Genomic DNA, 17127 nt, shown 5'->3' with positions numbered 1-17127 from the left:
TCCTCAAGATGGTTGCGGTTTCGAAGCCCACAGCTGAGAACCTCAAGGGTTCGTGAAGCTTAAGAAGGAGAAGAACATACCGATTAAACAATTCGCAGCTGCACGCGAATTCCCGTTACTTGTCATTGCATCTTCTGCTTGCGAATTTCTGGTACTTTTGTAGGGTTGCGCCATTTGCAAGTTTCTTTGAAAAGTCAGCGAGTGCGCATGCGTGCGACTGGGACTTTTCGATTTCTCAGGAACGCTCGAATGCTGTTTTGTTCCTCACCTAATATTGCTTTTCTGGGGTATTTCAATGTCTCGTGAGTAGTATCAATCTTTCAATCGGTGGGTGTCGCTCGAAATGTCACTTAAATGACATTAAAACTTCCACACAAAGATTTAGCACTGCGGAGACGCATTTCAGGTTATAGTTTATACGTTACAGTTTATTATTATCATTCAGGGACAATTTCTACAGTACTTGCGCGGTACAGTGCACGTTTTGCTATTTTAACCATAGTGGTTCTCACTCTGTCCAATTTGGCCCCCCCCCCTTCCTTTCCTGTGGGTAAAACCGGCTCCGACTCCTTCGGCATGTACGCATTGTTTCGTGAAATACAAAATGAGCATTTCTTACCCAACCCACCCACCTGTCATTACGGAGGGAATAAAGGCGACCCCAGAAGAGCCGATGAAAAGGAAATGTGGTCAGGAGAATCGTTTACGCGCTGCACTTGCACCCCTCCATTGCTCGTTTATCTGCACCCACCTTTCACTTCAGATGCTGCACGAGACAGAATGTTGCTTCCAGTGACACGGGTCGAATTTGATGATGACCCTTCTCTCCGAAAGGATAAAGAAAAGCGTTTCTGCCCCGAGGCAAGGCGATGCTTGCTTTTCTTCTACCTGTCGCTGGTCTTATATTCTTATATAGAAACATCAAAATAAAGTCGGCGATCCCCTTGTCCTCTCTCCACCCAACATCTTTCACTGTCCTCAGATTCAGCATTTGCACTAGAATGTGATGCACAGCTCGGGAACCCTCACTAAAAGCCATCAGTCAACCTTTGACCTATTTCTGACACTCATTCAGTTATGCAGTTATTGAGGGGATTTCCTGCACGTTTTCGCTGTTCTGATCAGGAAGTGCAACTTAAGGTTCTTAGCTGATTCCATTGCATCACAATCACAGCGGATCCAGTTCTACCTTTGGATCAGGTCGAGTTCGACAGACTCTTCCGCGTTGTTCTGTTCACCGGTAACTTCAACGCACTCACTCGCGACTGAATCTCCTGAGAATGATTAATCCTGGCGCGTGCAGTCTTCGCAGAATGATTCACTGTGCCTAAACGTCAGCGAACGAATCGAAAGAAAAATCTATACATCGACAGGAATTTCAGTGGATCTGTTTCATTTCACCGTAAGTCAAAGCGAACGGCATTTGACCGAAAACGAAAGTCAAAATAAAAGTCTTTGCGACTTCCTGATTTTGCTTTCATTTGTAGCAAAGAGAAGCTCGCGGGTGCTGCTTTGGAGTTCGTCCTCGCACGAAAGTTTCTTGCGGTCCACGAAGCTTTTTTCCGAATCGGCAGGAGAAACGGAGGAAGCCCCGACAGACACCACGATGATTTCCCGTGATGTACAAGAACTGCCTTTCTCTAATCATTTTCTTTGATAATTTGGTAATTGCGCAGGCGCCTTGATTTCTTGTCGTTTACATAATACTAGCTATTACGCGTGCGTGTGTGACGGTTTCATTTTTATTATTATTTCCATTTATAATTTAATCTGCCATTGTCTTCACACAAATTCATTACCTGTTCAAAACGTAGTTCTTGACATAAAAAAGATGGAAGTGTGATTAACAGATGAAGGTTTTACTTCTTTGCAGGTTCATTCCCACTCGAGATCGACGTTTTACATCTCCTTCGATCCTCGCGAGACCAAGAAAGACGACTCGGAAGCTTCGTGTGGCAACTCACCAAAAGAACCGGAACCAACTCACCGGGAAAGCGAACTGCAGGACGGAAGCTGCACTCCGGATGACGGGACCCTTCCACGGAGCAGCCCTTTGGAGCTGGAGACGAAGCATGCAGATACTGCGCAGGAAAAGGAGGAGGAGGCGAAGGTGGAGGAGGAAGAGGAGGAGGAGAGACTTGGGGTCGAAACGGTACACGAGTACAGAGATGCAGGAACAGATGGAGAGGAGGTGGAGAACGAGTACGAAGTCGTCGAGCCCATCTATGAAGAACTGCCGGAGTTTTCCGAAACTCTCTCAAAAGCAAGCGGTGAGTTCACTTCTCAATATTGCCATTTATCTTTCCTCTTTCCATTATTGGCTTTTCTGTCTATTCTGAACGTCCCAGTCCTCCACTTTCTGCCTTCTTCTCTCCGATGCGCGCCACATTAATTCTGTTGCCTTCTATCTCCCCCCCCCCCACCTCCCCCTGTATCGCAAGCGAAACCCAGTTTGTCCGAGATACGAACCTCGGCACACATTCAACGGGGTCGCCAGCGTAGCCCATTCATTTCTGAATTGTGGGAAATTAAGTTTTGTTTTGCCGCTGTTTTCACGCAGATTCTCGTTTGTTGCAGAACTCTCTTGTTTGGAATCCCCCGGGAAGTCGTTCTTCGAAGGCGCATCAAAGACGGACATCCTGAGCTACTTGGAAGGCGCCAAAGAGAGGGGACTGGAGATTTTGGTGGGCGATGACGTCAGAGAAGACGACGAAGAAGAAGATGCCGAGCGGAATGTAAATAATCAGCTTGAGAATTTCATTTAGAAATGCACTTTGAAAAGAAAGAAAATTTAATTGCAATATTAAATTCAATAAACTTTAATTAGCATTATTAATAATCGACGCAAGCGAACTCCTCCTTCATTTCTCTTTTACTCTCTCTCTCTCTGTCTCTCTCTCTCATTTTTGCTGCTCAGTTGCTTTAAATGAACACCCCCCCGTGTGCTGTTCAGAGTTCCGCGATCTCCGTGACTTTCCACAATGAAGACGTCTGTTTCCAGACGCACTGAGAGTCGACGAGCATTTTCCCGTGCAGCGATGGGGGGGGGGGGGGTGTCACCAGTGGAAGTCGTGTGGTTAACAAGGGTGTTACGAGAGGATTTTTTGTTGTTGTTGTTGTTGGAAATAGTGAATGATTTTCCAGAGGGTGGTTGCGGGTGCTTCATCGGTGACTGAGTTTAAGGAGAGGTATCGTACGAATAGTTGATCTCCCACGGTGCTGACTCAGTGGCGATACCTCAATAATAATAATAATAACAACACGACTCCCTTTGTTTTTCTTCTCTGCGCGGTTTGAAAACGTTGCGATCCAAGTAAGCCCTTCCTGTTTTCTTCATTCGCTTCCATCAGCTGCTGCGAATCGCTGCCGAACATACCGAAAGAGTTCTAAATAGAAACGACGGTTTCTTAGACAGCTGAGAAAGCTGAGAAAGGACCGATCAAAGACATTCAAAGGGGCGAATTCGATTCTTGTGAACTGCAAATTTAAACTCCGTGTTTTCCGTAACTTCATGTCCTTTACCAGACGGCTGTAACACGCCACGGGAAACCGACGGACGATTTTTGCAACTTTTGCAAGAATCGTCTTCCTTTAACATCCCTCCCCCCCGTTCTTCCACTTCTATTTAAAGTCCCGAACTTTCTTTAAGTCTCTCCGTGCTCCGACCAACAATCGCCGCACTTCATGCAAAGGTCGCTGCTATCACCGAATGACAGGTGATCGAGAAGTTCGCGTGAACGAAAAACGATACGGAACTGTTCGTTTTGATTAGCAGAAAATCACTTTGCTGTTAAATAACTTTTCTTGAGTAAATTAATTTTCGACCTTTCTAATCATCTTGTCGCTCATTCCGTTTAATATTTTGTTTCCCTCGAAGCGCTCGCTGAACAAGTCGCCTCGTTTTTAGTTCTCATTTGCAACTCCCTTTCGAACAGTTTAAAAAGTGCGAATGCTCGAACACGCGGCACCCACAAAGCATTGCGTGAAACTAGCGCCGGCCTACTACGGAGTGGGCAGGATTTTCCTGCATACGAGATATCGGTAGAGTGCGATTCCTGGATCGTGTCATCCACTGCGCACTTTACCATAATAAACAGCATTTTATGAAGGAATTATTACTAAACACGTAAAATTTAATTAAAACATAAAATTATATTAAAAATTAAGACAGTTTCAACAAATGCCACATTTATGCTGACGCTTGGCGTTTAAATTTATATTTTGAATTTGAATTCAGATCAATTTAAAAAAAATCGCAACGTCGTTTATTTCCTTATAGGCTAGGCAGTTTTAACCCTAAATTTTGGAGACTTGGGGAAGGGGAGATGCACAATTTGCCAATTTAAGAATACCTTAAAGAGTCTTAATCTTGATAAGATTTTAATAAGATCTACGATACATGCATAATCCCTCAAGACTGGTTACAGTCGACCTTCATCATGCTACCTAAAAAAGCAAATGCGAAAACTTGTAATGACTAGGATGATCAGCCTAATGAGTCACGTTCTCAAAATAATTCTGAAAATAATTCCAAAAAGAATATACAGAAAATGTGAAGACACCATCAGTGATACCCAATTCGGCTTTAGAAACGGTTTAGGAACGAGAGAGGTTCTTTTCTGTTCTCAGATCTTATTCCAGAAATGTAGTGACCAAAACGAAGAAATGTTCATTTGCCTCATCGACTTCAAGAAAGCATTTGCCAAAGTCCAACATACTAAATTCAGTGATTGCACTATTAAAAAGAATTGGATTAGATGGTAAAGACATCAGGAACATTGAAAACTTATATTGGAACCAAAAAGATCTGCTCAAGTTGATGACATTATTACAGACTCGATTAACATCAAACGAAGAGTAAGGCAAGGATGTGTTCTGTCACCTCTTCTTTTTAACATATACTCAGAAGCCATAATTCAAAAAAATCTTAAGAGGAAGCGATTAATGTAAATGGTGAAATCATCAGTAACATCCGACATGCTGATGACACAGCTCTCCTGGATGACAATATTCAGGATCTTCAAAATCTTCTGGAACACTTGAACGAAGAGAGTGAAAAAATGGGATTAAAATAAAATAAACATCACCAAAACTAAATTCATGGTCATAAGCAAGAAACCAACTCTTAATTCAGCACTTTCTTCAAATGGTAAACAAATAGAAAGAGTGACAAAGTTTAAATATCTCGGATGCTGGTTAAATGAAGACTGCAATCCAGAAATGGAAATAAAAGTTAGAATTGAAATGGCAAGAAAAAATTTTCTCCTGATGAAACTGTGTAACCGCATTTACATTTAGAGCTTACAGTACGCATGGTTAAATGTTATCTTATGGGCTGTACTGCTGTACGGTGCAGAAACTTGAAGACAACATCAGTAAAAATTCTTGAAGCCTTTGAGATGTGGTTATACAGACGAATGTTAAAAATCCCATGCACAGCAAAAAACGTCCAATCAGGAAGTACTGGAACAAATGAGGAAATCGCGTGAACTTTTAGATACCATAAAAAGAAGGAAAACTGCAGATCTTGGTCACCTACTTCGTAATGAAAAATATAAGATACTTCAATTGATTATAAAAAGGGGAGATAAATGGAAGAAGAGGGCAAGGAAGACGAAGAAAATCTTGGCTGGCAGACAGTGGACTGGCATGAGCTCTGAGGGACTGTTCAGGGTGGCTGAGGATCGCTCAAAATTTGCCAAGGTGGTCGCTGACCTCCGATAGGAGACGACACTCAAACAAGAAGAAGAATATTTTGATAACTGAAATTTAATATTTTTATTTCTAGAATTCACTGGAACTGAAGTTTTAAAAATTCTAAAACGAAATGAGTGCGGCTGTGCAAAGGAAGGTGTGAAAATTTGTCACGCTCAATATGAGCGAAAATGACGATTAAGACCCAAACAGGTTTTTTAAACTCACCCATCAGCGTTCATTTCGTTTTCAAAACTGTAAATTTTATTATTCTTTTTCGCTTAAGCCTGTTTCGAGTGGAACGGTGGATCGGCAACTTCCTGCCTTTTCAGGAACGTTTTAACCTATCGATGCTGACCAGCGCTTCAATCCCTCGGGCCTTCTCAGCAGCTTCTGTTAAAATTGATTCTCAAACAGAAATTAAATGGAATAAAAAAAAAGAAAATTTAAATTTTTTAGACGTAGAGATTACTTGCAGTAAACGATTAAAATTTCGAAAGAAATGCAGCAGTTTTGACAGGAAAATGTCAAAAGAGAAATCAAAAAGATGCGATCAGATGGAATCAGAATGGAAAAATATTGAGCAAATAATGAAATTTAAATTCGTAGGAATAACTGCGAAAAGTGCACGAAGTAAAAGAAGAATCCCCGAAGGCTACCCAAATACTGGGATGTCCAAATTTAGCACTGTGGAAAAAACAAAGATCCAACAATCAGTAAGAACATACGTGCAAATCCGAGCAATATTGAAGTACACACTGGAAACAAGAATAGAAACATCACAAATACGGCGGATGAATACAACATCCGCAATAAAAGCATTTTGTTTCGTTAACTGTTTATTCTAAAAATAAAAATGGGAAGATTTATGAAGAATGTCCATTACAGGCCATAAACGCACGAATAAAAAAACGATGAACCAGGAAAACGATGGACTAACTGCGTGCACTGAAGTACTCTTTGCGAAAGTCGATGAGCTGAAGCTTAAAGGAGACGATTTGTGTGCTTATTAGAACAATAAGCCAATTTTATTACATCTGTTCAATCACATTGTACAAGAGTACTGATCGAGAAAAAAAAAAAACTGTTTTATTTTCGACTCGGCGAACAAATGTGGTTGGGATAAACGGACCGCCTCTCTCCATCTTCAAATGCTTCTGCTCATCGCAAGCTGCAGGATTTTAACCAAACTGAGAATTTTCTGTTTTCAATCGACTTACTACAAATCAAAATATAATATTCATTTAAAAAATCGAATGAATAGATTATTATACTCAAAGAAGCAGGTAAACCCACGAGCCCATTACGCATAAGAGGTTCAAAGGCTTGCTGAGCCCTTAATTGACAACATTGCAGGATTTTGGACGAACAATTTCGCTTGATTTTTTGTTATACTTTAGCGATTTTTCGCGCTAATAAAAAGCGAAGTTTTGGGATATTTCATATCGAGTTAACTCCTTAAAGAAATCATCTTGTCTGACGTTTTGCGGGTTGTTCGACGCCAAACGTCGCTGCGGCTGCACGGATTTCATTAAATTTATAATTCTGGAATGAAGTTCGTTGAGCAACTCAGTTTTCCGTTAAATCACGCACGCACGCACACACACAAACACGCGCCATTTTCAAGACAACTTTAGGAAAAATGATTCGAAATGTCCCTCGAAAGGTGACTGACGTCACGATAAACGACATCTCGGGTCATTGTCATCAGTTGTAGTGATGAACACGTTTATGAATATCTTTGGTGTGGAATTCAATTACTTCTTATTAATATTCAGATCTAAATAAAAACTTATTTCGTACAGAAAACTAAGGAGCTTCCAGTCGTTCATGTGCACGAAGATGTTTGTTGTTAGCTGTTTAAGTTGCCTTAACAGTTGCGATGATTTTTTTTTTTCAATTTCTTGATAACGTTCGCTTTTTATTTTATTTTCGTCTTAACAGGGATTTTAGACAAGGGGATCTTTTCGGTCTCGGGCCTCTGCTTGTCCAGTTCTTCTTTTCCGATTTACTTTATACTATACAATCATTTCGGTGGTCTGCGATTCACGTGTTCCATCCATTACGTTCCCTAACACAATAGTTTAAACTGTTCGACTTCTTCATTTGTTTTTTTGCTCCCAAACAGTGTTTGTAGCTGGTTTCCTGAAGATTTCTTTTCGCTTTCATATAATCGAGTTGCTTTACATAGGACGCTGGCAGTTCGATTCTGGTATGATTTTTTTTATTAGAAGTGCAGGAATGGCTTACATCTATTATTAATTCCGCCTTTCCTTTAATAGCATTTGATATTTTAATGTCTCGATCTTTTATCATCTTCGTGTGCTAAAGCAGGTCGCAAAGCAGCTCTATTAAAGTGAAATTTCCTACTTAAAAGTTGTTTTTAATTAAATGCAATTAGAATTCGCTTTACAATCCCGATTATAAACCGCTGTTGGGAATTGCACGCTTCATTTTGAGCTTGGGGTGATTTTGGCTTTTCGGATTCACTCACACCGAATTGAAGTCAGTGCAGTTTCATCTGCAAAAGCCAGTTTGAGCTTCACGAACGTCGGTTCTATTTTTTCCTTCTTTCGCTCGAGATGTGCCATTTAAATGACTTCGAAACCAATTAATCCCTTCAGATTCTTGTCGCTTCCAATTTCGTTCTTAGACAACCTTCCCCACCTCCTAAGCACTTTCATCAAAACTGTTATCAATCTTTCAGAACCCTTAATAATAAATAAATTTTTTTTTTCTCTCTCTCCAATGAAGTTAAGCTTTTCTGAGAGACTGAAGACACAACCGCTCTTTAATTTTTACCGCATCATTTGAAGGGTGAAGTCCAGCGGGATCCTCTGCAGGGACAGCACACCCGAGTAATTTGGTCGTTTTCGTTCGCGACTGTGAATTCAAAGCGATTTGAATGCATTTTTGATGCGATTTGCAAAGCAGCTTATCATATTTCATTTGAAATGACTGACACACATGAAAGTAATGAAATGCGAATGAGATTCGAATTTCATTCCTTGTTTAGAAAATTAACAAATTCTTTTACTTTCTTTTTTTTTTTTTTTTTTTGTATTTACAGAAGAGAATCAACGCACAGAACAGCGAGACGCAGGACGCCCACGTCTCTGAGGTGAACGAGATCAGCAGTGGCATCCAAGATCCCCCGTCGGCTTCGGAACCAACAAAGGTAAGTGGGTGTGGCGGATTCACACGTTGTGCAATTGACGACAGCAGCACGTGCTCGTTGCGTATGTGCTTCAACCCAGTCCGCTCTTTTTGCAGTCCTGTCGCTCGACTTCGGCAGAAGTGGAAAGGAACGACAGTGGAGTTGGAGCAGAGACGAGCAAACCACTGCGACTGCGCCGTCTTCTTCCTTCGGACAGCGAAGAGCAGGTGTGTGCCGACTGCGACCAGCAGGTGGAGCCTTTAGAAGACGATGCGTCGGGTCTCCTCTTTAGCCCTCTGGTGTGCAAGAAGTGCGATAAGAAAAGGTGCGAAAGGAAAGAGATCATCACCGAATTTGTGGACACCGAGCTCAAGTACGGTCGGGATCTCAGGATCATCCGTGAGGTGAGTGCCGAACATCCTTTTTTGTTTGTTTGTTTGTTTTCTTCTTCGAAACCCTCGCTCTGCTGATCTGCACGTTGGCGATGAAAAAATCCACCACTGGCGCTGTTCCGTCTCGCGAATGATGATCACGTGGGTGGTGATTAAGAGGCAATCTCTGAAGTCATTTCCCACGTGCAAAATTCTGTTGAGCCCCTCGAACTCACTCGCTCTTAGAGCCGAGCAAGGATCAAGTGAAGTTGAGGGCCGAGTCCTAGACGAGATTGTCAAGGGGTGCGGCAGAAGATGGAAACAAAAAAATAATCAGCGGCTGCGAAATGAGCAGCGAAACTGACGCCGAAGCACGGCGGAATGGATCCATCCTGCAAGACAAGGCAACCTCCGTTTTAATGCTTTACATTTCCCGAACGAGAAATGCACGAATCATTCCGACGCCAGCAGTCAGTTGAGGTGCAGCTCGCCGAGTGTACTTTTCCACGTTTAACTTCAGCGCCCCCTGACAGCAGATTTTCTTTTAGGAGTTCTACCGGCCGATGGAGATCGCCAGCCTGCTGAGCAAGGAGCACCTCCAAAGCGTCTTCCTCAATCTGGACGAGCTCATCACAGTGAACGCCAAGTTCTCGGAGAAACTTCAAGACGCACTCGACATTGCAGCCGAACAAGGGGATGAGGTGAGTAAAAGTGTCTTTTTCTACTACCAGAAGGCGCTTCTGGCTCTAAGTAAAATGCGCATTTTCTAAAACCTTCAATGCGAATTAATGAGGGCCTTCCTGTCGAACAGCGGACACCCGTACTGAGGAGTTAAACGTCATTCTCTCGTCTCAAGTTTACGTTTGACTGTCGCTTTATTATCACAGAATATTATTATCACGTGACACCTCCAGGGAGTGCGCAGACTCCTCGAGGGAGGGCATCTGCTCTACAGCTGTCTATCTCCACCACTGCAACTAACCGCAACTGCACCAACGCCATCTATCGTCCACCACCACTAGTATTTCCACAGACAATCACAAACATCCATGCCATGCCCACGGTAGGATTCGAACCCGCAGCCTTTTGACTGGAGAGCGGACACGCTAACCACTCTGCCAACCAGGCCGGCATTTATTTATTTATTATGGTGATACTGTATAAAAAGTTAATTAAAATGCACATTTATAAATGCATTTTAAGCAATTTTGTAATAAATTCAGATATAAATGACACTCCGTTTTAAACATTCAGTTATGCATTTCTTTAATCTGAGCGTGCTTGAATAATTACCGAGAGCGTTCGACAGCGGCATCTCCTAATCTTGGAACCCGGTTTTCATCCATCTCCAGCGAGAGAATCAACTGTGGGCTTACAACACACCACGAAGCGTTGATGACACGCCGCAACAACAAACAAATAAAACACTTCTGGCAGATCACGATGTTATGGTTTGAAATGCACTTTGAGGGTTTCAAGGGAGAAAAAAAAAACTTCTATCTGAGCACAACAACACAATTAGGGCCATGTGAAAAGAAAGAGAAAACCATTAATGTTATGGGAAAGCAATTTCAACTAAAGCAGAAGATAAGAGTTTCGTCCTGATGTTAAAGATTGCTTTTTATTGCATTTTTTAATGAGAAACCCACTCACGAAAGATTACAAAATATCTTGAATGGGATATCCACTCGTTCCAATTGGATAATCTGGAAATCCTGCTGTAGATGAAACATGGGCCTTTGCCAGCCACTTCAGGCCTCCAGTAGGAAGAACTGTGGTCTTACTCCAGATAGCGAGATTAATCTACCACCTCAAGACATTCACAGACGTCCATGCCGCAGTAGGATTCGAATCTCCATTGGCTGTACAGCGGATACTTGTCAGGATTCAAAAAATCCCTCCATTATCGAGTATCACTCCAATTATTTACCAGAGGAAAACGGAAAGATCGCAACTCGCTGTTCCCATTCTAGATTTTTATTGCCGATTCTCATCTTCTGAAAGCAAAGGACGCAGAGAATAAACCACTTGCCGCCAAAAATACAGAAGTGGATCTTAGATCGCGAATCAGCAACGTTCGAGTGAAAAAAAAAAAAAAAAATCAACTGCGTCCATAAATACAACTAAAAATTCCACCTCATTTCAAGAACTATCAAAATGGAGTGGTCCAAACATTGAAGGCCTTCCCCCTTTCAGCGTACACTCGCGAATTGCAAGTGGGGAGGCATATTCTTAGGGGTCAGTTTAGCGCAGGTCTTCAAATCGCAAGAGCTTCTCTTCTGTTGTCTTATTCCTTATTTTAACGACCATCCAACAACAGCTGAAAGGATCTTCCTAGAAATTTTAAAGGAATTCGAATGGACGTCTTTTCGACGAAGAAAAAGAAGCAAAAAGTCTTGTAGGAGCAGGGAAAGACGGGGGGGGGGAACTTTGGACTGTTTCAGTATGCACTATTTGCTTTCTACAAATATGGCCGAGTTGGCAGAGAGCGAACCCGTTCTCCAAACCAAAAGGCTTGGTTTTTCTGATCCCACTCTCATGAAGATCCTCATTAGGGTTAGGATATCTGCGTTTGTGCTGATTTTTTTAATCATTTAATTTTAATCACAGTTGTTTAGTGAAGTGGGAAAAAACAACAACAAAAAAATCCAAACAGAAGTAAACAAGATTTTACGGGAGAAGTAAAAATGATTGTGTGTGAGAACGGTGGCGAAATAAGATGATGGGCTCGTGGAAATCGTAGAAGCTCCGAAGAGCTGCAACGACTCCTCCAGCGTGCAAAGATGACACAGAAGTCATGTGACCACACATCCAAATTCATCGAATGACAACGCAATTTCTGCTTTCAATTTCAATGCTGACAATGTCAGCGGTGCATCGAAAATATCGGCAATCCATCCGCTAACTGACGCAATTCACGATTGTTCTTCTCGGATATTTCTGCACCAACTGTGAGCGTCACATCTCAAGGAAAAGTCATTTTCGGTTATGCTTAAAAGTCGCTGCAGAAATATCCTAGAAGAACAATCGTGAATTGCGTCCGTTAATGGATGGATTGCCGATATTTTCGATGCACCGTTCGCATTATCAGCATTGAGAGCAGAAATTGCGTTGTCATTCGATGAATTTGGCGTGTGGTCACATGACTTCTGTGTCATCTTCGTACCCGCTGGAGGAGACGTTGCAGCTCTTCGGAGCTTCTACGTTTTCCAGGGATGTTTATCAGAATAGCAAATCAGGGAACTGATGCAGGAAGAAAGTGGCACCAGTCTATTTGTGTGTGTGTGTGTGTGTGTGTGTGTGTGTGTGTGTGTGTGTGTGGTGCAGCTTTGCAGAATGTAAACTCTGTGCCCCACCTTTCCAATGCACACGCCTACGATCCAAAATTTAAAAGAAAAGCCAAGAAGTTATTTTCTCCGCCGGTGTTATAAAGCTCAGCACCAATATTGTGCTCCGATCATTTGTGGGGAATAAATATGGGGGGAAAACAATACATCCGCATTAACGCAATGACAGCGGGGTATTTTGAGGAGGTGTTTTTCATTCTCGTTTGACACCGTCGCAGTAAGTAGGACAGCAGGCCTTCCGGAAACCAGTTTCCCAACCCTTTTGCCAATTAGCCCAAACGAGCAAACAGCATTTTCTTGAATGCGTTCTTTTCGACAGCAATGCCCCGCTCACCCTTCATCTTTCGTTCCATTTATTGTCGTGTTTTTTCTTCCTTCAGGACTACACCACCGTCAGTATCGGCAAACTGTTCGTCGAGTCCTCCTCCATGCTTCACGCCTTCGAGACTTACTGCGTCAAACAGGTAATGCCTTCCTTCCTTTCAGTAACATTGCATGAGGGGGGGAGGGGGAGGAAGACGGCTTTAAGTGGCGATGTTCTGAGTGTGATCGCTTTTCTTTCCAGGCTTCCGCCTCGCTGGTGTTGAATGCGTTAGAAAAAGAGAAGGAGCTGCTCAGAATTTTTCTGAGGGTGTCTCAGATGGAGAACACGTTGCTCAGGAGGATGAATCTGCCCGCCTTCCTCATGGTACCCGTGCAGCGAGTCACCAAGTAAGTGCAACTCTTCCTTTTCTTTTCTTCATCCTTTTTGTGGTTTATATGGCGGTTAAAAATTCACTGCTGACACCAATAAAATCCTCCGAAACGTCCAAGGATTAAATCCAAAGAAGGGAGATATTTTAAACTCCCCTTTCTAAGTACCCCTTCCAATGAAACATCTCAGTTTGAACCGCTTTTTTATTTCTTTTGTTCGTAAGAAGATGTTTGTTTTCGTTCCCAGGTATCCGCTCCTGCTGAGTCGCCTGTACAAAGTGTCGCCTTTCCATCACCGGGACAGGGAAGCCTTGAAAGAAGCGCAGCAGAAGGTGGAGGAGCATCTGGAGCACATCAACCAGGTGAGAAGCAGAAGGAAATTCTGGTCCCAAATGCACCAAACATCCCAAGTTCAGATTTATTTGTGCGTGGGGGGGGGGAAGTACTTCTTAAACATTTTTTGTTGGTATAATGCTTATTTCAGATTTAGAAATAAAACAAAAATGGAAACAGTTCGTTGCTTACCGTTCAACTGATTTTCTTTTTCCTTATTCGCCAATGAACGAAACCGTGCTCGATGAGGGGGGGGGATTTCTTTGAACAAATCTTTCGCTCTAGCTACAGTTTTCATCAAAGAGAACACCGCAGAATCTCATTCGCTTGCGCTATGAAGTTTCTGTCGTAACAGAAAGAAAAGGTGCAAAAAATTATTTTTGGGTGTGGGGAGAAAGAGAATCTATTAATCGAGATGGAGGCAGCCTCAGCTACCAGCAAGTGATATGCAAATATGGAATGTTTTAAAACATTTTCACCAGGTGGCGCACACACGCCAACATGCATTAAGTGGCTTCGTTCCTCTGCAGTCAAAACAATAACAATTTAGATAATGTGTTCCGCACTCTGACACTCCCGATTCTAATCACCTTTCGTTACCATGGTAACCTTTCATGGCAACGCTTCTCGTAGTGGTACCGAGCAATGGCTAATGAGCCTGGGGAAGGGGGGGGGGGTGCGGAATCATTCTACGAAACGACAATGGATGCGATTACTACTACCAGAAGTATTGGTTACCATGGTAACGGAAGGTGATCAGGCGGTTCCCTTCGATCTCGTTTTTGCTGTGAAGAAAGCCTGATGACCGTCCGTCCATGTGTGTGTGTGTGTGTGTGCGTGCGCGCGCGCGCTGTTTATATTTCCTGATTAGATCGCGAAGGAAACCCAAAGAGGATTTTGTCTCCCCGTAGAAAGAAGGACATTCTACCTGCACGTTCAAATGGCAGCCCCACATTCCTCCACTTCTAGTGCTTGGAGATGGTTGAAGAGGCCGCTTTTATTGCCCCCCTGCAATAAACCGCCGCACCTCACCCCGTTTTTCATTTCGTTTGTTTTCCTACCACTCGAAGCAGCATTTCGCTCGTGATTAGAAGAACGCAACACTTCACTCGGTACGGCGTTCGTCCTGGTGTCGGTACCATCTCGAGGATTGCGCTTCGGCTCCACCCCTTCACGGAGCAGCATTGAATTGCTCGTTCACTCTTGCGGAAGTTTCTTCACCGAAAGACAGCACTTTCTTGGGTGAGTTTAATTTTCTTCCGTCTTAAACCGAGAAAGGCCCGCAAAATGACCCCTGGTCCAAAATGGGATTGTTCAGATATCGTGGTTCCACCCATCTTCGCTAATTCAGCGATTTTCTCAAATCACTCGATTCCGAGTGACTTGAGAACCACCCCAACTGTCGCGTTTGTACGTATTTTATCCAAGATAATAGAAAGAATAAAATACAAAAGAATAATGCAGTACCCAATAACGCGCACGAAATATGGATGCAATGCGGTTACAATCGCAACACCGCTCATTGTATTTCTGATCCGTCCAGGTTGATAGTCGGTGACCTTTATGCCTTTCTTATTATTTTGAACAACCGACCGATAACCAAAGAGTTCTTTACGGTGTTAGTCATCGTCAAAATAGACTTCCGCAGCATAATCTTAATTGGGAGAAGCTTATTTTCCAGTGCAATTTTAGAATGAAGGCTGTTTATTGTGTTATTCGCAGCATTCTTGAAATCATTTTTACGTAGTGATGGCGCACTAAGCGAACTATTTGCTTTTACCGTGTGATCGGTTAATGTTCTGCTTAACATCCAGTGTTTATTTATGCGCTTTGTCTTCTGTGCAGGCATTCGTAGGCTGTAAACGGTAATCACTCCATTCATCAAGGATATATTTTCTCCGGTTTTCATGTCACCTTCATCATCTCTAATTCCTTTTACAGAACTCTTTCCTTCATTTCTGAGCAACCTACAGAATATCTTACCACCTTCTTGATATTTATTTTCTATGTTCTTGCCAAAGTCCTCCCATGACTTTTGTTTAGCTAGTTTTACACAGTGTTTAGCTTTCTTGCATTTGTCTCTGTGTCCTCTAAGAGCACAAGCTGACTTATTTGCCAGGAACTTTTGATATGCTTTCTTCTTTTCCTTCACTGCCTCTTTAACTTCCTGTGTCCACCAGGGAGTTCTAATTTTTCTATCCTTGCAGACAACCTCACCACATGCCTCTCTGGCTGAATCAATCAGGGTTTTCTTCAAGGTTTGCCACTGAATCTTCAAGGTTTGGCTTCTGTTCTTAAACTCTTTCATTTTTTCTTCAATAATGTTTGTGTATTTTAGTCCACAGTTCGCATCTGAGAACCGCTCAACTTTTATTCGCTTGAAAACTTTCTCACGTGTTCTACTTTTCAATATGAAATTCAATTTTACCCTTCTCAAGACTAAATAGTGATCACTTCCAATTTCAAATCCTCTGTACACTCTGGTGTCCTGCACCAGTGGGAAAACATCACTATCAACAATAACGTAGTCAATGAGACTTTTCTTATTTCTAGCCTCTTCTCTCCATATGGATTTGTGCACATTTTTATGTTGGAACATGGTGTTAGTAATAACCAGTCCATGTCCTGAGCAGAAATCCAACAGGTATTTGTCATTATTATTAGCTTTGCTCTTTTCTCCAAATTTTCCCAAAATATTTTTGTATGTCTGACAATCATTTCCTACTCTGCTATTCATTGTGTCAGTTGCTTTCGCTAAAGCCTCAAAAAATTCCTCCACTTCTACCTTAGGAACAAGTTTGTCAAAGTGAGTCATGTATATGCAGTTTACTCATATTTAATAATAATGTTACGATTGAGTTGGCTAAAGGGAATGGATACACCGTGATACTGTTGGATTTCACTAAGGCGTTTGATAGGACATCACATGAAAGGCTGCTACATAAACTGGAGATTATAGGTGTGGAATATAAACTCTTGACTTGGATAAGTGGATGGCTGACAAACGGATATCCAAAAGTGGTGTACGGTGGGAGGGTGAACTGCCAGATTTAAGGTGACCAGTGGTGTGTGTCCCAGGCATCAGTCACTGGGCTTTTTGTTCAGTCTGTACATTAATGGCATTAGGATGATGAGTGATGTTCAATTTGTTTGCTAATGATGTAAAGCAAGCAGGGCACTCAGAGATAATGCCGGTGATATGCAGCATTTTCAATGTGATTTGAATAGACTGGAAGCGTGGGCAGAGCAGTGCTTGTCGATGTTAGTAAGTGCAAAGTTATGAAAACTGCAAGTTTGGCGTGATGAGATATCCACCAGCTTGTTATATTGGAGGGGTTATTCTCGGAGTAACTGACGAGGCTAGAGATCTTGCACTTATGCTGGATAGTAAGCTGAAGTTCAGTGATCACATAGCAAATACATCTCAGGGGAAATATGTCAATGTTAAAACGAACGTTGACATGTAAGGATATGGAAGTTATTTTTCGTCTTCACAAGGCCTTGATACGATCGCACGTCGACTGCTATGAAG

At 42.3% G+C, this 17127-nt stretch overlaps 1 protein-coding gene across 1 annotated transcript in view; it reads left to right on the top strand.

The window, feature by feature from the left end:
- Positions 1-17127, top strand: part of LOC150109740 (uncharacterized) — a 144948-nt gene that overhangs the window by 107417 nt on the left and 20404 nt on the right. Inside the window, exons 4-11 of the mRNA XM_090414111.1 lie at positions 1874-2270; positions 2578-2735; positions 8765-8872; positions 8968-9255; positions 9771-9923; positions 12950-13033; positions 13135-13280; positions 13510-13624. Coding sequence (XP_090270237.1) covers positions 1874-2270; positions 2578-2735; positions 8765-8872; positions 8968-9255; positions 9771-9923; positions 12950-13033; positions 13135-13280; positions 13510-13624 — 1449 coding nt within the window. The remainder of the gene's footprint in view (positions 1-1873; positions 2271-2577; positions 2736-8764; positions 8873-8967; positions 9256-9770; positions 9924-12949; positions 13034-13134; positions 13281-13509; positions 13625-17127) is intronic.

Source organism: Typopeltis vanoorti, chromosome 2 (assembly GCF_054136105.1).
Source record: "Typopeltis vanoorti isolate ZY-2024b chromosome 2, IOZ_Tvanoo_1.0, whole genome shotgun sequence".
Lineage (NCBI taxonomy): Eukaryota > Metazoa > Arthropoda > Arachnida > Uropygi > Thelyphonidae > Typopeltis > Typopeltis vanoorti.
This window is presented reverse-complemented; position numbering and strand designations above follow the sequence as displayed.